The sequence below is a fragment of the Harpia harpyja genome, chromosome 3 (assembly GCF_026419915.1).
Source record: "Harpia harpyja isolate bHarHar1 chromosome 3, bHarHar1 primary haplotype, whole genome shotgun sequence".
Classification (NCBI taxonomy): Eukaryota; Metazoa; Chordata; class Aves; order Accipitriformes; family Accipitridae; genus Harpia; species Harpia harpyja.
The window spans coordinates 76839659-76862109 of record NC_068942.1 but is presented as its reverse complement, the minus strand read 5'-3'; the positions used below and the strand labels follow the sequence as shown (position 1 = coordinate 76862109).

The 22451-nt window shown below is 44.1% G+C and overlaps 1 protein-coding gene across 1 annotated transcript in view; it reads right to left on the bottom strand.

The window, feature by feature from the left end:
- Nucleotides 1–21878, bottom strand: part of RTN1 (reticulon 1) — a 122268-nt gene extending 100390 nt beyond the window's left edge. The window contains exon 1 of the mRNA XM_052783483.1: nt 21392–21878. Coding sequence (XP_052639443.1) covers nt 21392–21581 — 190 coding nt within the window. The 5' untranslated portion in view covers nt 21582–21878. The remainder of the gene's footprint in view (nt 1–21391) is intronic.
- Nucleotides 21879–22451: the final 573 nt, after the last annotated feature.

Here is a 22451-nt window from a genome sequence, read left to right as displayed (position 1 = left end):
AATTTTAGCTTAGAAAAAAGATTTTTTTTATAAGGCTTGCATTTACTGCACAGTGGTTGTGGCAAACTGCATTGCAATTTGCTTATGTTCAAACACTGTCTTTTGCCAAAGCTGACTTTTCATAAAAATAGTAAATAGGTTCCAAAGTGAAGTGAAGGAAATTGGTGGGGAGAGAATTGAGCACCTGGTGTGGTGGTGCATTCCCCCCCCTTCCTGGGCCGCTCTACAATCTCAGGAATTCCCATTATGCCTTGGCCTTTGTGTAATGAGTTGGGTAGTTAAGCGTCTCTTGGCCATACCAGGAACTCTTGCCTGGCTAAGGTGGGGAGTAGCACCAACTGTACCAAGAACTCCTGTTGCCTGGCCGAGGCAGGGAACAAGAGCGGGAATAATTAGTCATCCCCTGACAGCCTTGGAACATCCCTTACCTGGATCGTAGCTTGAGTGGAATGGTACCAGTGTTACCGGAATTCCAGTAATTTGCTGATGACTAAAGCCGATCATCTTGTGAACCTATGAACAGCGGTCCTAAGTGAGGCCCTTTGAGCTCTCCTGGACTGCAGCGGGCTGCGACCCAGCATCTCCCTCTGTGGGGGACGCCTCTCAGAGCTTGTGAGCTCTCCAGTTTGCAAAAACCAGAGGACCGTTGCCAAAAGCTGACGATGGGACCTGGGCTGATACCCTTCACTCCTTGAGGCTCAACCCTTCACCCATTGAGAAAATGTTGACACATTTGACGTGAATATTTCACTGAACTCGAGGGGAATTTTTAACATGCATACCTTTGTTTATATATATATCTTAGTGTCTGTGTGCGTGCATGTGTGAATTGACTCAGGTATCTGATAGCAAGTACAGTATAAATATTGCCCTTTTGAATCTATAATTAAGTCACTGTCGTGATTGTAGTAAATTCTATTGAATCACTTAAAATGATCAAGTTCTGCTAAATCTTGTGATTCACCTCAAACTGTGAATGAACCTCAGACTGCTGCTACACACATAATCCTTTTAGACATAAACCGTTGACCAAATCTGGGGCTAGGAGTGGATCCAGCTGCACCTAAGCTCCATCAGGAGTTTAGAAAGCTAGGGGGTCTTCTCTGAACCTCATGACTCAACAGGAGGGTCTCCCCTACTTTTTTACATCTCCGATCTCTGTGCAAATCATGAAAAATTCTAACTTGATTTTCCTTTGCATGTTTCTCGCTTACCCTTTTGCATCTTCGGTCTCTGTATAAATCATTCTAGTTTGATTCTAACTTGATTTTTCTCTGTATGCTTCATCCATGCATTAATAGAGTGAATCTTGCCATTGAGCTTTGTGAAGTCGCACTTTTATAAATCCCTATTAAATCACTTTTGCTAATACGCTTGACGGTGATTCTTTAAGCGGTCCAAACCACTCATTCACAACACCTGGGATTTAATAAAAACAACTTTTTGTTTGTTTTTTTGTTTTCCTGAGGAAATGCAAAATTCCTTGTCTCAGGCTGACCTGCAGAAATACATATATTTTTAATTCATTAATTTGGTCTGTGAACCAGAAAGAGAGAAGGGACTTAGCAGAGCAACAAGACACCCAGCTGGGCTTGAGAAGCAACACAAGCCCTTTGTTGGTGCAGAAGTGACTCGAGGACCAACTTTTAAAATAGCCCTAATTACATTTATATTTACAAAGGGAAAATAGGTGGAAGGGGTCAGGAATAGTAGGTAGAAGCACAGCAGAGAAAAAGGTAATATAGCTGAGTCTTAAAAGTCATAGAATTACAGAAAAAAATCAGGCTGGACGGGACCTCTGGAGGTCTCCAGCTCAACCCCTTCTCAAAGCAGGGGTATTTCAGAGCTAGTTCAGGCTGCTCAATGTTTTCCTTCTGTCCACCCTTGGCTGAATAGAGGGAATAATCTCTTCTCTTGACTCGCTGGCTTTGCTCTTGCTAATACAGCCCACACTGCTCACTCCAGCTCAACTTACTGACCACCAGAACCTCTGCACATCATTCTGACAAAACAATTGCACTATGTGTTTGCAATACACACATGTATGTTTGCATTAATAAATGCATCATTCAGATTATGCTAGCAAAATTCTAATGAATTTTATATGAATAAAGTCAAATAAAATCCTAAGAAAGACCCTAAAAAATTCTAATAATATTCACTCCCTGTATAGGAAGTGATTTGCTTTCAGTGCCCCATAATATAGATTTTTGGCCTTCTTTCAGTGATCCACATGGCACCAGAGACATGCCGCAAGGCAGGACCAGACGTGATGGGGAGGTCGACTCAGGGCTGGAACAGGACAGCAAAGCCTGGAGTTCTCCCAGGTGTCATGCACCCACAACCATGCCACATCCTCTCCCCAACATATGAGGCTCTCAGCAGGTGGTGTTGCACCTGCAGGTCCCTGAAATGTGGTAGCATCTTGTGTTGCAAAGGTGATGTGCAGCTGGATGGGAGCATTACCTGGTGATGCTCAATTGGACCATCCTCAGGATATCCTCCAGAGATCCTCAGGGAAAGGCCCCAGCTGGAAAACGGCAGAAGAACTTCTCCAAATTCCTCAGAAATTGTGTTTTTGCCTCATGGGATAATGACGTTAACTATTAGCCCTACTCAAACCCCAGCATTTGAATTTCAAACTGGATGGAAGTTCTTCTCATTCTTGCGTATAAAGAAATGAAAAACTACCCACAGTTCAACACTGCTTCAATGGCATGTCTTTTGTGAAAGAAAACCCAAACATTTACTAGACAACTTATTCATTGCTTATTGTAGCTATTCAAGGTTATATAAAATGGATATGTTCCCTTATAAATGTGGAAAACAATGTTACCCCAAAGCCATATAAGAAAAATCTAGGGAGCTATTTAAAAAATTGATTTTGTCCTCGGCTTATCATAGTGGTTGATGGGGGAAAGTGTATCTTTGCAGTTGAAAACATTTAATAATGAAATATTCAGCGCAGGCCAATTTTAATACACTCTTTCTCTTCTTGGCCCCCTTTTATTTCTTTGAGCTTCTCCCTGCTCTGCAATATTAGACAGGGTCCCAGATCTCTCAAGCAGCAACTGCACCACCAGCAACAAGCAGAAACTAAGAAAGCTGATTCCAGTCAATGCCACCCTGCTACCAGCTCAGCAATATTTTGCTGTGGTGGGAACATAAGCTAAAATTTTCTCATCATGGCTGCCTGGAGTTTGCCTCTCTAAATAAAATCCTTTCTGTAATAGGGGTGTAGCTTTCTCAGATGCCAGCAACTGGAAAAGTAGTTAGGCATTCCCAGTACTTCAAAATCTCAGGCCACTTTGGTTGAGTCAACAAAGCACAGAATATCAAGCTTATTTTAACCATGCACAGAGTTCTATTTCAGACCTTATTTTCCTTCCTACATACAGACTGAGATCTGTAAATATTGACAAACATGAAAAATGGGTCTTCATATTTTATGAGTAAAATACTAGTCCAATCAAAAAGGAAACAACCATCTGGCACCACTCCTTCCAGATGTTTTCCTGAACATTCTCCATTTTTTCTTCCCAAATGTGTGTTTTCTGAGTACTCAAAGAACTGCCATGATCCCCTCTTGTTTATCCATGCCCAGCTTCAGATTTCCAAGCCTGTTATTTCTTTCCCTTTTTTCTTAGTTAATCTGTCATTCCTTCGGTCAGTGAGTGGAATCTATTCAACAAACAGTATTGTGCTTTTGGAAAGAATTTGCCTTTTATTATGTTTGTGGTTCAAAGGGTTGTGGTTGGCTTGGCAGCAGTGTTTGAAAGGACAGCTTGTTAATAATTTAAGCCAACACATTGACCAAGGAATTTTGGAAATATCCATGCCACTAGGATGAATTTACAACATTCACTTGAACTGGGAAATAATCATCAATGTTTGGTGGAATCTCTGCTGGGACAGAAAATGAGTGTGTTGTACCTGTGGAGTCACTTTCCAAACAGATAAACTCTCGCCTTTGTACCATACAAAAAAAAATCTGTAACCTCAGGGATCAAGCAGGTCAGGTATCCTGGACCATTGCAGCTATACTGACCTTTACAGTGTGAAAAATTGAGATTATTTTTCAATGCAGGCAGCCCACTGACTCTGTCTTACATCAGCAGCAGCCTTTGCTGCTGAGCAGAAGGAAGATCACATATGTCGTGTTTTATATTCATGAAACAAAGCTTTAAATCCAGTGAAAAGGTACTGCAGAGAAGGCTCTTCTGAACTCTGTTGTAGCTGAATGCTTTAATGAGGTCTTCAGGAAAGATAAAGTCTTTTTTTCCCAAACTTAATAAACCTACTTTTATGAAAAATTGTTGCAACAAGCAGTGTACCACAAATGGTAAAACTACCAGTCTCCTCACATGATGATCTTTTGTGGACCTTGTGATTCCCCATTAATGCTGCATGCAGGATGAAACCCAGAGACCGGCAGCAGATGTGGCATTGGAACAGCTATATTGGAGCTGCAACACCCACTCTTGTTCTGAGGTAAGAATTACAGCCACCCTAACGCCCAGGAGAAACCTAAATGTACAAAAAAATGCAAAAAAACCCCAAGCCTCCAACTAACAACAGAGCTAAGAAAGCAATCAAATCGGCCTTTCCTGAAGCTGGTTCTGACTTCACCTAATAAAATTTCCACAGCTGGAAACATACAATGCTGCCACCCAAATGTATCTCACAAGTGAATCTTAGTGTTATTTTCTAATTTTGGTACAGAGGGGATGATACAAGCATTTTTCAGTGGCCGTTACACGTTTAAATGATTTTATAATAAGTAAATCCATATATCATTTTCTGTCAATGCTTGAGAAATGATTTTTTTGGCAAAGAAATGTTTGCCAAGGCCAATAACAAACATGTATGTATCAGCATCAAGCGAAAATAAGTACTGAAATTGGCACAGTCAAGTATGTATAAAAGATGTGTTTGCTCATTCCTCCAATCAAGGATCCTCGTTAAATAGTCATGTGACTCATATAAGAGGCTACAATTAAGCAGTACAGCACACATTTCAAATATTCATGATCAGTCCATAGAGCCCAAATATAAAGGGAATCATCTCCAAATTTGGCTCATGAACTGGTCTGAGGAAACGCTGTTTGCTCACTGATATTAACACAGCTGGGAAGAGGTGCTACATTTCTCAAAACTACTTTTATTGATTATTTCCTCATCCTCTGAGGAGGACGGAAAACTTTACTTAAAAGAATTGGCTGGAAAAAGTCATTTCAGTAAAACTGGACTTTTTTTTCTCTTTTTTTTTTTGTCGAATTAAAACTGTTTCCAAGCAAATGTATTTTTGTTTTGGAAAACGTTGAAACCAAGTGTGAGGTACTTAACATTTCAATTTCTTTTCTCTGATGTCATTCTTATTGCTTTCACCATTTTGTCAGAGGGCAATAGTGACTCTGTACAAAACCAGTGCAGTTATCCACAGCACTGAATGACAGTGGTGATCCCAAGGTCAAAGCAGAAGCTGAACCAGCACTTGTACAAAGGCATTACGACCTCATTCTAGAGAGGATACACCTCAACAAACACAGCTCTTTTCACCCTTGCAGGGTGTCGGGATGTATTTCTACAGCTCATAACTGCCTGGCTCAGCCAGCTTCCCCTGTAAGATGCTCCAGCCACCTCTCACCCCAACTCCCAGCATACTCCCATAGTCTGCTCTGGCTTTTGGTACCAAACATTTTACAAAGGTATTTAATAAGATGGGCCCCAAGACTGACTGAGGAGCCCCACCAGCAACTCCCACACTGCCTGAGTGTTCTGCTTTCAGCATAAGCTGAAGCATGCCATGGCTGTATTGCCTTCCACCTTCTCCAGCTCAGCCAGTAATTTTCCATGTAGTACTGGGTTTTACACCTCACTGAAACCCAGTCAGAAAACAATTGGTTTCTTACTGAAGTAAACTATCAGGTTTGTCTTCACAGTCCACATTTATAAATCAATGATGCATTTTTCCAATTTCCTTTTACCTTAATGTTCTTAACAATACTAATTAGATCAAATTAATAAGCTTGCACTTGCTGTATCTTTTTCCCTTTCCTACTTTCCTGGATGCAGGCACTATGCTGTTAATCTCCAACTATCATTGCACACTTCATCTTCTAGAATTTCTCCCTGCCAAGCCTGCATTTATTAAAAATACTTAGTTAGTACTCATTTGTGCTCTGTTTGTCCAACTTAAGCTATTGAATGCTATGTTTAGGTTTGTCTGCAGGAGTCAATTCACCCCCCCAAGGAAAGCGGGGCTTTTCCTGAAAAACAAACAAAAAGCTATTTTTCTTTAAAAAAATAAATAATTACCATCAAAAGACACTGAAACACAAAAATATCAGCCATTCCTACTTTTCTGTGACTCACGGTTGGTGCGCACTTTCAAAGGGTAACAGAAGAAGCTGCTGGTTTGAACAGGACAGGGACCAAACTAAGATGGGAAGAGAAGAAATTAGTGTATTTCCTGCTGCCCAAAAATAGGGCCAGAAAGGCCTGAAAGATATCACCTAGGTCCATTGCTGGCCCTAGCCAGCAGTACCACTTCCTACGTCATCTGGGTGATGTCCCTCTGCACTGCCTGTACAGCCCTCCAGCAATGGAGCTGCCGCCACTCCCTCCAGTTACCTGTGTTTCTCTATCCTACATGTCTACATTCTCCGAAAGTTTTTTCCAAATGATTAATCTGAATCTCTTATGTTGCAACTGAAGCCACATCCATTCCTGCCCACCATGGACCTGGAGATCGGGTTAACTCAGGCTCTTTGCTTGGGCTTTCATATACTTAAAGACTGCTCTTGTTCTGTCCCCTGGTGATTCTCTCCTTTAGCTTAAACAAACCTAGTTCCTTCAATCTTCCCTCCTAGATCATGTTTCCCAGCTGTCTGATCACCCTTGTTGCTCTCCTCCATACTTTCTGCATTGCTCCTGAAGTGCTGTGCTCCAGACTGGACACCGCTCTCCTCCCCAGGCCATTTGCTGCATCATGCACACAAAACCCACATCGCCATATCTCAGTGTGGCATCCGCTGTTTAGCAACAGCAAAACAGCACAAGCTTTGCAGCCTATGGTGGCTTGCATTTGGCTTGTGACCCTCAACACCCCAATACTTCTCTGATGGACTCATCTGTGGTCTCCCATCCTGTGTTTATGGAGATGGGTCTTCCTGCTGAGATGCCCGGTCCCTGCTGAACCCCCTCCTACTTATTGAGACCATTTAAATGGATGGCCAAGATCATTCTGAGTTTTCATGGTCTTCCTTGTAGTTTCCCAGGGTAAGCTGTAGGAGCTGGGAGAGGTCGGCCAGTCCCCAAGGGTCTGGAGAGCAAAGCCAGCACATTGGGTCCTGCTGTGGCACAGCACTCCTCCAGGTAGTACTTTCACGGTGAAAGGTTGAATAAATTTGTCTCTGCCTTGAAGAATGAGGATTTTATGCCCTTCCACTTGAGTAAAAGAAATAATTGAAAAAGTAAAAAGCATTGAAAAGCTTTTTTTAAGAGAAATTATGTTAATAGCTCCAACTAAACAAAGGGTTGGGGGAGATGGTTTTGCTAGGAAAGTCTGCTTCCAGAACTCATGAACACAGAAGAAGTGGACCTGCTGAGTTTCTAAGCTTAACCCCCTACCACTACAAGCATCCCATTACCTCATTCCCTCCACAACTGATGAGAAATCCACCACTTGAGAAATCCACTCTTGAGAGTAGTTTGGATTTCTTTTTCTTGCTATTCATTTTTCCCTCCATCCTGACTTCCTCTCCTCCCCAGCCTGAACGCTCCTGTCCAATTTATACAACTTTATTCTTGTGCTTACACTGACTTTTAGTGTAGCTCATTTCTCCTGGCTGTTTGCCCCAAGCTCCAGGAGCAAACATCCCTTTCCCTCTCAACTTTCTGTTGGACAAGGTTAGAAACCAGCTCCTCTAACCCATCTTCTCAGAAGTTGGTTTGTACCTGGCACAGTGGAGCAGTTGTGACCAGAAACCTGAGCGAGTAACACTGCAGGCAACATGGTGCTTTGCTCACATCTGGCTTTTTCATTTCTAAAGGCTACAAAAGCCTGGGGTACCTGGTGCTGGGTGCAGGCAGGAGCAGAGGACTCCTGGGAAACCTTGGATCGTACCTGCTCTGGCAGTTACCACCATCCAGCTAAATGGATCTGAAGTTGGTTGAAAATGTCTGGAACAGCCTTTTTTTTTTTTCTAAAATGCTGGTTAAAACACACAGCACAGCAAGGCTGAGGAAGCGGTTGTCATTGCAGCTCCAAGTGCAGGGTCGGGAAAGGGAACCTGATGGTTTCCAAAGACTTCACTTGCTGCTCACAGAAGAGCCTGCATTGCTTTCCTGCTCACACAAAGTGTGAGCTTTTAAAAAAGAAGTTGTCTTGTATAGAGCCTGAGAAGAAAGAGTCAGATTTGCTGTCTTCACTGGCTTTCCTTCCCTTGCTCGGCACCAATAGGCAAGTCACATTTTTAAGTGAGTAAGGGAGGGAGCACTATATAATTATTTGAATCCAAGGACACTGGGCAGCTGCTAGGTTGGGGAATACTGTTGGCTTCATGCCACCTTCCGCACAGTGGTAGCAAAGTCATCTGCCATAAAGAGAGAACAACCTGCTTGGTATTATAGTTCAGCAGCAATTAGATGGGCTGGACCAGGAGGCAACTTCATTTTCACCAGTGACAGAGAACCAAGGTCACACTCCTGTTGAGTGCATTAAATAGGTGCTAACAAATCCTACTTGCTAGTGCACTAGCTCTTGGATTTAATGGGTATTTTCAAGCTGAGAGTAAAGTGTGTTGATGTCATTGCTCTTCAGACAGCAACAGCAAAGAATAAGTCGTAAATGCAGGGTTGAAATTAAGCATACTGACTGTGTTGTTTGTGTTTTTCCTGACATTAGCTGGAAGTGGAGCTATTATTGCAAAAGAAATTCTGTCCTGTGGGAAAATTTCATATTATTTTCAATTTTCTTTTCATCTCAAATCAAGGGGAAACAGAAAACCTTTCTATGGAAGAGAAAGCTCCACAGGAAAAATGTTTGGAAATGTTGAAACATGTTGCTTCAGCAAATTTAGCAATGTCAGTAGTGATGGCAAATAACACATGGTATTCCCTCTATGTTGTTCAGCTGGAACAGTGAATGCCTTTGCAAAACATAATTAAGGATCCTTAATATGAATTTAAAAGTGAAAAACAGGCAGGAAAAAAACCCAACCCTATCTTCATGCACCTAAGTAAAAATAGCTGCCCTACTTTTCAGGAGAGAGGAGTGACTTTTTGGAGTCTCAGCCTGAGAGGCCCCATAAACTGAGTCACCTATGATGAAGCTGAGACCCCTTTGGAGCAGCCTGGCACTGCCTGGGGCTCAGCAGACCCAGACCTAGTTCAAATGCAGCTGCTGGGGACTGTTTGTAAGACACTTCACTCCACTGTGCATCAGTTGTCCCATCAGCAAAATAGTAATAAAGGTATCTACTTCCTTACGCCTTCCCAAAATGCACCCTGAGGAACACCAGCTTAGTCTTCCATTCTGTACTTTTCATCATCTCTTGGAAAGCAAAGGATGATGTTGGCAGAGAGCTGGCCAAGAAAAAGCAAATAGAAACACAGAGACATTATAAAGCAAGGCTGCAAGTACTACAGTCTTGCTAAACTCCTAGTTCCAGTAAATACCAAAGACCCAAGCGGGTTATGGGCAGGGGAAGGGGACAACTGACTGCTAAGAAAGTGCTGGAGGATGTGGCATTTCCATTTCCAAGATGTTGCTGATACGCTGAAAAATCCCTTTTCTGCTCATTTAGCACAGCTGGAACTTTGCTAAAATCAAACCCTCCCTGTGAAATATTTTTTGCAAATCAGCACATTCCGCAGCACATTTTTCTTCCCTTGGCAGGGAGGGAGGCGTCAGGAGTTACCACCCGGCCGTGATGACACCTCGTAGGAACAGTCAGAAGAAATTCCTGAAATCCTTATTGCTGAAGCTCAGGCTTTGACCAATATAGCAGAGGGACCGTGTCCACTCGCTGCTAACAGCTGCAGGCAATTATCTGCAGGCTGAGATGGGAAAATATGTAACATATTTTATGCAGATGTCAGACTAAGAGAACAAGTAGTAGAAAAGGGAGCGACTGAAGCTGGCACTTCTGGGACCAGTTCACAGAACTGTGTAGAAACAGTTCAGGATTCATCCTGTGCAGATCATATTAGAAATTATCTTGATGACAAAGGAAAAAGAAATAAAGCTATTCTGTGCATCTTCCTACTCTTTAGGGTGCAATCAGAGCACATCTTCAGCACTGCTATTAGCATTCTTCCACCAAAGAAATCTCAGCAAAGCATTGAGCTCACATTTTCAAAGATGATGCTGGAAAGCTTCCCAGATTATATATTTTCCTCTTTAATTTATACCTCTGAGGATAATGCTAATCAAGGAGGCACTGAAACTGGTGAAACATCCTCGGATCCAGGTTGATTTATTATCAGTGGTTGCATTATTCTCACTTGGAGAATGATGCTAGTATCCCAAGCTTCCAGAAAAAAAATCTTGTTTGCTGGTAGGTTACCAAATAAAAGCTGACAATGTACTTGCACAGCAGATATGCATAACTGCATTGCACAGTATGATTCATCTGCAAAACATCTAGCATGCTAGATGCTTGATTTAAAGTAGGTTAGAAGAACGATTCATTAAAAAGCAAGAGCAGAGAGAGAGGGGGGTGGAAGAAGCCCAAACTCTGAAATCTCCTACTGGGAGTGATATATTTTCTTCTCACTCTTTGTTCAGCCCTCTCTCCTCAGGTTGCTTTTGAATAGCGTTTGGATGGCATAGGGATGGACAACCATGTAAAAACACATGTAGCTAGACGAATATTACAAATGCTGTCTTCATGGCCTGGCAGATCTACCAAATATTCCAGGGATTATATATGGTCTCTTTACCACATTTGAAGTGAGAAGAGATTGACTATATTTCACACAGTATAAATCCCCAAGCCTGTCTCCTTAGCTCTGACCTGAACTTCTAGTACACAGCAACTGAATTATGAAGGCTAATGTCAGAAAGACTTTGAAGGAAAAAAAATTCTCAAAATGGCAACTCGCTTTTACTATGATAGCTGCTCAGATGATCCACTGTGATCTCCAGTGGTATTTTTTAGGGCAGAAAGAAAACCAACAGAAAATTCTGCGTGACATGGCAATTCTAAAATAGAATAGAGAACTTTGCAGGGCAGAATTAGTGCTTTTAAAATGAAATTTATGTGTATTTAGAATAAATGTCCTACTATAAAACCAAATGTAGACATTTCTAAACACTGTTGCCAGCCAAATCAGGTAAAACATATGAATTGATTTGGGAATAATTTGAAAATATATACACCGATTTGTAATATTTCACTATTTTTTAAGTATTATTTTAATCCATGTATCCCTTGTGGAAGGATTTTTTTTGTCTGATGGCAAGTTTTTTAAAAAATTTAGATTTCAGGAAATTCAGTCCTTGTTCCTGGCATCAGCAGAGATAGGTATGCATTTTCAAAGGCAGAGTTCCTATATCACCCATGTAAAAGTAGCCCATTTTTTACTCAGTGACTCCACATTTGTGCATGCAACCAATTATTTGCTTGCTTGACTTTTCAATCCTGTATGCAACGTACCCATGTTAAACACACATGAAACTTTTTAAGTAGAGAATTAGATACGAGCTACTAAAGATCTACTACAAATTGTTCCGTGATGTAAAAATCCTGTCTTGCCTGTAACCAAGATGCCACATACCAGCCATTTTGATATAAGGATTTCTGCTTAGCGAATAGAGAGAGCTACTGCACAGAGGATCCAAAACCCTATTTTCTTTCATAAACAATGTGTTTAGAGGAGGTTGAGTCCTCTGGGACTTCTCCTGACTCTCACACATCATCTTGGAGCTTCGCCTTTGGGCCCAACACCTTTCCTACAAACTAATTATGGTCTGAGAATCACAGATTATACACACAGACTTTCAGGATAACCAGGAGGTTCTGAGAAATCAATTCAATATTCAACCACAGTGATACTTTAGCTAGAGCAGTAGAGAAAACAGCAACAACATGAATGCTGCATTATGACTTTTTTAAAGAACTGCAAAAGCTGCAAAAGAGAGGAATCAGCCCCAGCTTTAGGTCAGCCCCCTATCAAAGGCAACTGTCTCAATTAAAGTTTAGTGCACAGCAATATTGCAGTTTAGAGCATCTATTTGGTCAATGATGTTTACTGAAGATACAAACCTTTGTAGTAAAAAGGAAAAAAAAACAGCAAACTGGCAAACAGAGTACATCCTAAGCCAGAGATGAGCATTAACCAGGAGATGAAAAAATGGCGAGCAAAATAGGGATACAGATTTTTATAACTTTTATAAGGGGCGAGAGAAGGCATTTCCCTTTTTACTACAAATAACATATGATTATTCTTCATATCATACAGCTACACCTGCACAGAGAGGAGTTAAGCCTCCAGTTCAGCTGAAGTGCACATTTAATTTCCAGCGTGTTGCATTGCGCTTCATTGCTGAAGTCAACAGGAATGAAAATATCCTGAAATGCAAAACATTTCCTATGCACACGAGCAGCAAGTGCATCTCTTTTGCCTCTAAATTAAGGACATCAAGGGAAAGACCTAATTAAGACTTATTAGAACTCAGACCCTGCCGTACATCAGTAGTCAGTGGAGAGATGGTACCTGTGAAACCTCATTGCACCCTCCCACAAAGCACATGGGGATGCTGCTCAGTAGATCGGAGCAGAGATGAGACACCATGTTCCCCAGGTCTGCCTGCTGCGGGTTTTCACATCCCGCCCCAGCCATGGCCTCAGTGCACGTTCCTGACACAGGGAGGGGGACACAGCTGACCCGAATACGGGTGAAGAGTTGCGCAGTGGTGGCAGACTTACAGCAACTTTTAGGCTTTGCTCAGGATCTAGACCTTTGGCCTGCCAATAAGCTTGGGAATAAAAGCATTTCCAAGCAGAGGTGCTCCGCTGGCTATGTGCATGTCAAGACTTATATAGGGTGAGGGACTCCCAACCTCCCTGGCATGCAGAATACTGTCTTTGGTGAGTGTAGGCATCGTCCCTGCATCAGCCTTGCTACCTCCAAGTTGGGTGGTGGGATTAGGCCTGTAAATGGCAAAACTCCCTTGCTGATTGCAAGCCATAAATGCAGCCTGTCTCTCCAGCAATTCCTTTACAGGTGCTCCCAAGTGCTTTTGGGAGCAGTGTGTAAGGGTCCAGGCTCAGCAGAAGAAAATCAGTAAAAACTCCGATGGCTCAGGCTGCCTGCAGCCCACCTCTGCACAGCTGTGCTGCAGAGGCTGCCCAGGGCGAGGATTTTTAGGCTGTTTGGTTGGACAGCCAGTGACTAACGCAGCACAGGCAGGGAAAGTTTGGGGACATCGTTCAGATCTATAACTTCTGCATCTGTGGCTTTGCAACGTGCATATGAAAGGTGCTTCGACGGGGTGAGAGACGGCCGCCCTGGGCTGTGGGAGACAAAGCACTGCCAGCACTGGCAGCCAGAGGCTCCTGCTCGGCCCCATGGCCAGAGGCTGTGTCCTGGTGCCGTGGTTCCTCCTCCTCGGCCATGGGGCTCACCCAGGGGCGCCCACGTGTGCATCCGAGACATGGACTGATAATTGCATGGAAAAAAACCTCGAGAGACAAGAGAAGCACAGGATCCCCAGGGTCTGGGAGCAGGAAGGTTTCCCGCCTGACAAGGCCACCCCATACATTTGCTTTTTACTGGCTGCAGTTAACAAGCCCTTCAATGTCTTTAAATCTACCAACAATAAATCAGCTGCAGTTAATAAATTCAGCACTCCTGAAAAATAAGATGTAATTCATGTCCTGAATGGCACAGTAAAGCCTTGAGCTGACATAAGTCTGCGAGTCTGCAGAGTCACCCCGGTGCAGACAGCATCCTTCAGTGAGCATCCTCCTGCACTCTGTCCTCACCTGTACCCAAGCAAACACCCCACTGCAGCACCACATCTGGGACAGGAGCCACGGCTACACGAAGGAGATGTTGGGAATGCCGCAGCTGTTAGCAGCAATTGTGTCGAAATAATCTCTGAAGAACTGGCTACCTTTTCTGATACAAGATCTCATGATAATTGGAGGCTGTATCAAGGGCAAGCATCTCATTACAGCAGTGAAAGAAATATTCAAAGAACTCTTTTAGCAGCTGTTATTTAAATAAAGATGGAAAAGCCCATTTTTAAGGAATATTGAAGTATAAAGCCAATGCTTATGAGGTAACACCTTAATATTTGAAAGAGACAGGGTTATAAAGGCTGTAGTCATTTCCAACAATATTTAGTCTCACCTGGACACACACAATAGATCAAAAGAAACAACACAACATTATAAAGATTTTCATTCCAATTTTTCAATGTCTTTAAATGTTAATTTTCACAGTGCTCTAATGAGATAGGTAAGTGCTGGTATCTCCATTTTACACACAAGTGACCTGAAGCAGTCTGATCTAATGGGTAATAAAGCCAATTTATCCATGATCTATCTTCTACTTCATTTATCCCTAAATTCAGCAAAACACATGCTCACCTTTATGCGTAAGACCATCCCAATTTTTTAAAGCAGTTAAGAATGCACTTATGTTCCGTATAATTAGGATCTTAAATACTTTATTGAAACAAGGAGGACTGAAATAGATGACTAAGGTCCCCTCTATTTCGTGTCTTGTCTTGCAGGTGAGTGCCAAGAATTTATTCTCACTGTTGAAGGTATGGGGTTTCTTAGAGGAATAGTCTGACCATAAATCAGAAGTGTCTTAAAAAACAAGAATACTAAATGTGGGGTGTGTTCTTGAGTGCTGAATCATGCTAAGTCTACAGCAGCACATATATTTACTTTCCCTAAATTAGAAAACTAATTACAAATAATGCTTCATTACTTGAAACATGGTTTGCTATGTGATGGCCTTCTTTTCTTTTGAAAAAAAACACCAACCAACCCAAGAAAAACAAGAATCCCCAGAATTTTCTAAGCAGCCCTGATCTGGCAGTAAGAGAATACAACATGAAAAACAGACACAAGGACATAAATGCTACATTATGAAATGCTACAAAAATGAAAAAGGCTTAGTGCGTACTTGGCCCATTTTAGAGGTACTGACTACTCAGGAGGGAAAGTGAGGCAAATTCCTAAGAAGTCACCCATTTAAAAACCTCCATTCCCTGTTGATGTGGACCTGCAGCACAACTCCTTGGGTATTTCAGGAATTTTGAGCTAAAACACACGTGCACAAAATAATTAGGTCTTGGGGCCAAATCAGTTCTCAGGGCCTAAAGCAGAGCCAAACACTAGTCCTGAGCATCGCGGGTCAATCTAGGCCACGCAGTTGCGCTGGCATTCTTTCATGGGACAGTCTGTGAAGACACAATAAACAGACCTATGTGATCTGCCCAAACTTTTCCAGGAGGACTGAGCCAGAGGCAGCACCCAGGCATTTGCTGGGGTTGCCATCCCCAGGCAGACTGAAAGCACAGGCTGAGTGTGCATGTACTGCACACTACAGTTTTGGGGGGGAAAATAAGGTGTAAGACATATCACTGAATGGCATTTCCAGAGCTGCAGAAAAAAGGAGGCAGATGTGCCTCCCAGAACCCTTTCACCACTGAGATACAGTGAACGACCCAGCTAAGGGGAGGCTCACAGCCCAGGAAATACTGCAACATGCAAAACCCAATGCTTGCTGCAACTGGGACATCCAAAGCCTCTCCCCTCCATGCTGTTCTCCTCCTCCCCAACCTCTCTTCCTCAGTTCCTCGCTTATAAATAAAACATTTCATTACCAAGTGAGGAAGATTAAAAGAAGGCAGGTGAGTCACCCTCCCTTGTACTACTCTGCTCTTTCATCTGCCTCATCCTCTTCCTCAGCCCTTTTGCAGCCCTGAAGGCTGAAGAAAATTCATCAGCATGGAAGTCAAAGCAGGAATGGAGCTATCTGCATCCCTGTGGGGAATAGGACAAAGCTGCATTTTGATCTGTATGGAGTTGAGAACTACACTGCTGCACAGGTTTTAAACCAGGAGATTTTATGGACCTCTGATAGCACTTTTCACCCCCAGAAGCACAGCACTTGCTGGAGGAGCCCAAGAGCAGTCGTTGCTCCTACTTTAACCAAGTGGGAATGAAGGATGGTATTTCAATAGGAATTTTTTTAGATGACTGATTGTGGGCTGTGATGAAATGGCCACTTTGTCAAGCTTCATGAGAATTACAGGAACAGAAGGATCCAAGAAGAAATCCACTGTGCTTCTGTCCCTCTCTGCAAAATCTGCGTGCTCTCATAAAACCCCAGAGAATGGGGAGAGCCTCCACCAAATGATCTCGATCACCTTCACTTACATCAGTATGTCAGAGATTTTGAGGGACTAATCCAGGGAGCAGACAAAAAATAAATTCAATTCTCTAAATCAGGAAGGACTAAAATGTCAATAATAGAATTGGCATGAATATATACTCTTCCAAAGTGAGACTTAATTTGGCCTCAGTTGGCTAAATCTGAGCAAGATCTCCTGGCAGTTGAGGACGTATTTCCAAACAGCTGCTTAAGCTCCCCTGTGGCATATGCTTAGGCCAATGAATCCACTCTATCAAGACTCTCTCTACAGAAACTTGAAAAATCAGGTTTTAGATCCTGGCCTTTACAATGCACATGGCCTGGAGCAGTACATTGCCATGAACGCTTAGGGAGGGAGAGTTCTTGCTAAAGCAATACTTGGAAAGGGGTGGGAAGGCCCCAAAGGGCAACTGAGCCAGTTGTCTTGGGGAACCTGCCGCATTTGGTTGTGCTGTGACATCCCCGAAAAGCATCAGTGCCAAACCCAAGCGGTGCAGATGTTCACGTTCATACCCACTTCTCTCCACCCAGGTGAACTACAGGGCTCTCAAGCTGCCTGAAAACCATCAAAAATCTCTTTCATGTTGAGGTGTAAAACTGCCAGTAACTCTCCAGTAACTGGAGAGAAACAATAAACTGAGATTTGCAGGTGAAGCGTTATCAGTACAAACACAAGCTTATGCTAGGAGCACCTCACTGCAGTCCCTTGCTGGCAGGGGCTTGGTGGCTTAGTTCATGGTGAGAGCATGTGGGTACACTGCACACATTTTCAAACTCAACCTCTACAAATCATGTGAATTAGAATTTTTTTTTAAAAATGTCTTTACTTAAAGCACTGAGCCTAGAGAGCCTGTCCTTGTCACGGATGTCACGGAGCAGCAGGAGCCAGGACCACTCATGGTCTTGTGTGCTACATCTACACCCATCAGAGCACGAAACACTCCTGGGATTTGGTATCTCACTGCTCCTCGGCAGGCAGAAGCTGTTCCTCCACTCATCTGCCTCATCCAAGCAGCTTATAGTCCCGCTTTCCTTCCTCGCCTCCCTGGCACATACCATATGGGTGCCATTCAGTCCCATAACCACAGGACTTCCATGCCACTGAGGCACCTCAGGGGATCCCAACCAGCTGGTAGCTGCTGTTTCAGAAGGGTTCCCATAGGCCATATTCGCCATCCCCTTGCGTCCCCACAGGCACGTCCCAGTTATTAATGCCATCTCCTGTGGCACTGGCCACCTCTCCTTTGGGCAGCTGGACCCCACCTGCAGCCTGTCTTTCGAGGCAGCTGGAAATGGGCCAGGATTGCCAGGGATGTCCTCACTGCTGTGGCCAGTCTGAAGGCAAAGAGCATCCTGGCCTAAGTATGAGCAGGCAGAGCTCACTGGCAGTTCTCTCAATCATCTCAGTTACATGGACACAGCGGTGTACCACTGCTGCCTGTAAATCACCCTACAGATACCAACAAAATGCACAAGGCTGCTTACAGCTTCGCAGATCCTGACACACAAATCACCATTTGTATGAGTTCCTGCCCTTTTTCCCCTCTTTCCCCCCCTAAGCACACCTGCATTGTGGAGGTACAGTCCATTCTTACATTTTGCCATTTCTCTGAAGGAAACCATATGTATTTATCCTGGGGAATGCCTGGTAGCCTCTCTAGTATTTTTGCAAATAATTCTTTTCAAGGAATTTTAATCACTGTTGATGTATAAAACTAAATAACAGAATCTGTGACCAGATGGTGTGTTGGGTGGCATGGGGCTCTTTTCACCAACATGCAACTGCTCACCAGCCTTTCAGGACTACTTCAGTCTCCAGTCCTTGCAAGATCTGCCTGCAAGCAACTCTCACCCTGAACCAAATTCATCTTTGGGAAGGAGAGAAACTCTCCATTGGAGGGAGAGAAACATTTTCAGCAAAATCCAGGGGCCAAGTATGAAAGCAAGAGAAACTGCTTTGTCCCTGCCCAGAAGCTACTGGAGTCAATCTTCATTGTAGCTCTGCAGGAGGAGCAGATGTGGGATCTTCAGCTCCTTACTGCCCTGACTTTGCTTGAGAAATCTCTGAGCTTTCCACTCCTCATGGGAATTTTTTTCTGCAGTCCCAATCATTGCCGATTTTGGTTGGTCCGAAGAACGAGGAGTGAAATCCATTGCTTTTCATCATTCAGAAACCACTCAGAAGGTTTTGACACAAAGCCAGTTTGGCTCAAAGCCGGGCCCACGGCCAGCTTGAAAATATTCCTGAACCTTTCAACAATCCCTGGCTGGTTTTCAAACTTAAAACAAAGGCCAAGACCAGGGAAAGTTTGCAAATTTTTAGGTTGTATAAGAAAACTTCTGTACAACTTGTGATAAATTCCCACCTTTTATTTTCAGTTATTTTCATGGTGGGTGAATCTCTCGGTCTCCAGACCCTGCTCTTGCCTCAAAGAGCATAACCATGTTTCCCACAAAAAAGACTGGTCTGAGAGGTATGGAGGAAGATACAGGATGTGTTGGGAAACTACCTGGAAAACATACCGTCCAGTTCACTCTTGTTTGGATGCATTGTTCCTTGTCTAAAGTGTCCCCACGTGCCCCATTTTATAGGGAGCGTTGTAAGTTTACGGCAGTTTATGGCAGTGTTGTAAGTTGCCGGAGCTAGGTATCTCCCACTGGGTCCATTCCTACAGCTTAGGAACACACAGCAATCCCCCTCTGAGAAGGAGCATTAAAGAGTTTTCTGAAATACTTGGCAGTTTTAGATATTCAGCAATATGACAGACCTCTTATTCAGCAACTTAAGAATATTTAGTCACACAGAGAGAACAGGGAAATTATTTACTTCCCCCGGTGAAGGGAGCGGGAGCTGTAGCTGACTAGGTAATGTGGAACAGAAATACAGGTGCTGCAGCCATGAACGGAAAAGGCAACTACATGCACAGGACTGCACGGGTTGGGATGCTGCTCTGTCTGTCATGGTCGGCTAGACACACGCACAATCACATAACAGTTACTTTATTAAACAGGGAGAACAAAATGGAAATGTTTAAAACACATTACTGCTCTTATGATATTGCTAATTTGACAGTCTGTCAATCCACAGCTAGCAAACACCAAAAAGGTCTGTATTGCTCACTTTATCTCCACCTTGCCACAGTTTGACACAAGCAAACAAACATGTCTAAAGCCGTTTTGCAGAGGATTCCAAAAGCCCAAAATTTTTTTTTTGCTTCTTTTTTCCTTTTCTTTCCTTTTTTCTTTTTCTTTTTTCTTTTTCTTTTCTTTCTTTCCTTCTTCCTTCCTTTCTTTCTTTCATTCTGTCTATTCTGCATTCTATAAGCCTGAATTTACAGATCAGGTTAAGCCTGAAGAAGCCTTCATTAAACGTAAGCAGTATCACACTCATTCAACTTAATGGGGATTTACACAATTTAAGAGACCACCCCTCTTTGTTCTGTACGCTAACATTCAGCATGGCCATATTTTTATCCATCAGTGAACAACAAAAGCTCACAAGATCTTTTCCCCCTTCTTCATGTCATGATACTGTTGAGGCAACCCTACCTGGAAACCCCAATCCTGCCCCTCTTCACACACACACCCCCTGCACCTAGAACAGCCTTACATTACAAGCCATCTGCCTCTATCTCCAGTAAAAAGTCACGTTTCACAACCTACCACGCAGATCAGCGAATGAGCAGCACATCAGCAGATTAGCTGCCTGCCCAAAGCTACAAAACAGCAAAACATTTCCCACATCAGCCGATGGGCGTTAGATCCTATTTTACTACTGAACTCGGTAGCATCAAGCAGACAGAAAAGCACCAGGGAAACATCCATGTTGAGAGCACACACATGCACAGATGCACACTCAGTCCCTGAAAAAAACATACAGCTGGGTATCAGTGGAATAATACACGTAGTCATGCAGACTGTGTTGTTTCTGGCCAGCTACTCTCTGTGCTGATTGACTGGAGGGGATTAGAAAGGACTCAGCCCAAAAACGCAGTTCCTAATGCTTCTGCAGCTATTGCATAATGGAGACCAATTCCCGTCCCAAGCCCTGACCCTCAACTTACTCAAGACAAGTCAGGCTGTATAATGGAAACATCTACTTCCCAGTGAAGAGGAATCTAGATGGGATCCACCAGCCTCCCCAGGGCTGGGTTATTTGGGTTCTCTGATGGGTGGCAGTAGGAAAGAAAGTAGGGAAGTGTCACCAAGAAGGAAATAGAGTAATTTTTCCCCAAACATTTCTACCAGGAGCTACTGGAAGCTGAAGCCTTCTGGGGTTCATCAATAGATATACACCTGCTATTAATACACCCACTAAAGAAAGGAACCCTAAAACAATGGAAATCAAATAAATCCCAAAAGTAAACTGAAAATCCATGAACCTGCAGTCCCTAGCTAAACTAAATGCATCTTAAGTCAAAGACACCTAAAAAAGCAAAAGGAGTAAAACACAGCAACCAAAAAGTCCACAATTAAATGGATGTGTCTCAAAAGCATGCAGGAAACACACAAACACTTCAGGATAGGCACTCCATTAAAAGCTACATGTTTAAATAACATAAGGGGCCATGCAGGAATTCCAGGTGCACGGGGAATAGCTGAAGTAACTCCTTTGAGATCTGTCACTCCAGATGTGTACAGGTGTACAACAAACGAGGACAGAGCCTCATCAAGTCAGGTGAAATCAAATGCCCTCCAACATTTGACTGAAATCTGGATGTCCTGTGCCTAGCAAAGTGCAAAGAGCTTTAGGGAACTTGGCCGGGTCCTGCGTTCCCCACCCCCCATCAGCAAAAATTATTATTTGCAAAGGCCGCAATTGCTCGTTATTTTCTATTTTCCTACATGCGCTCACTAACTCATTAGCAATGTTTCCAAGCAGCCAGGCTCGGAGAAGAACCGGGGAAGGGACGGGAACGAGACAAGCAGGAGATGCTGCTGCCAGGGCCCCTTTGTTGAGCATCCCTGGGTACCCCTCGCCTTTTACCTGGGGATGCAGTCGCCATGGCAACGGGCGGGTGTTCCCTGGCTGAGCCGAAAACCAGCTGTTCCCGCTGCTGAGCCCCATCTCCATCTCGCAGCGGAGCCCCAGCTGCATACTGGTCCGCCCCGTCCGCAGCCCAGTGCACCCCAGTGCCCGACAGCAGCAGGTCCTGGGGGTCCGGCGGGGCTGACATGCTGCCTGCAAGGCGGCCGCTCGTCTCCGGCTCTCAGGCTGCAGCGGGAAGCCACCGAAAAAGCTGCGGTGGCCGCCGGGGGCTGGATGGTGCTGCGGCCGCGCTGGAGTCTGGCCGGCTGCGGGGACTCGGAGCCGCCGCTGCTGCTGCTGTTGCTGTATCTCCACTAGCGCTTATTACGCAGGTGAAAATGGCTTGTTAGTTGGAGCCTTCCAGCCCTTGCGTCACCCTGTGGCTGGCATATCACAGGGCAGGAATCTGCCAGCCTGGCTGCTGCTCTCCCCCGTTTAACTGCTTCAGCAGGGTAGGCATCGGCTTGTGTGTTTAAGGGAAGAAATGCCCCTTTCCAGGCAGGCACACGCCTCCCTCTCCTCTCCTGCGGTCCCCCACACAGCACGCATCCCCCTCCTCTGCATCCCCTCCTCTCTAGAGCATCCCACCGAGCCCCACGGCCGGGCTCAGCAACGCGCCCGCCGTGGGAATGCCGCTCGTTCCTCCCGCACCTCTGGGCTTGGTGGAGAGGGGAAAGACAGCCCACGGCGAAGCGCATCCTAAAAGCTCCCCAATCCCCCCTCCCTCCAGCAGCCCCCCAACCCAGCAGAAGAAGCCGCGCTCTGCTCCCAAGCACCTGGGTTTGTTTTCCCAGTTGGCTCCCTTCTGTTTGCAGCCATGCCGGAGAGGAGATCACAGCTTATTGCATCTAAATGACACTTGTCAAAATAAACTCACAGCAGGTGTCTGTGTGTGCCTTTTTTTTTTTTCTTTCCTTTTTTTGGTGTGCCATTGTATTTGCTTGCTTACAGAGATGGTGTGAACTCTCAGGAATCCTTGCTGTTTGAGAAAGCAGCAGTGGCATGAGATATAGCAAAG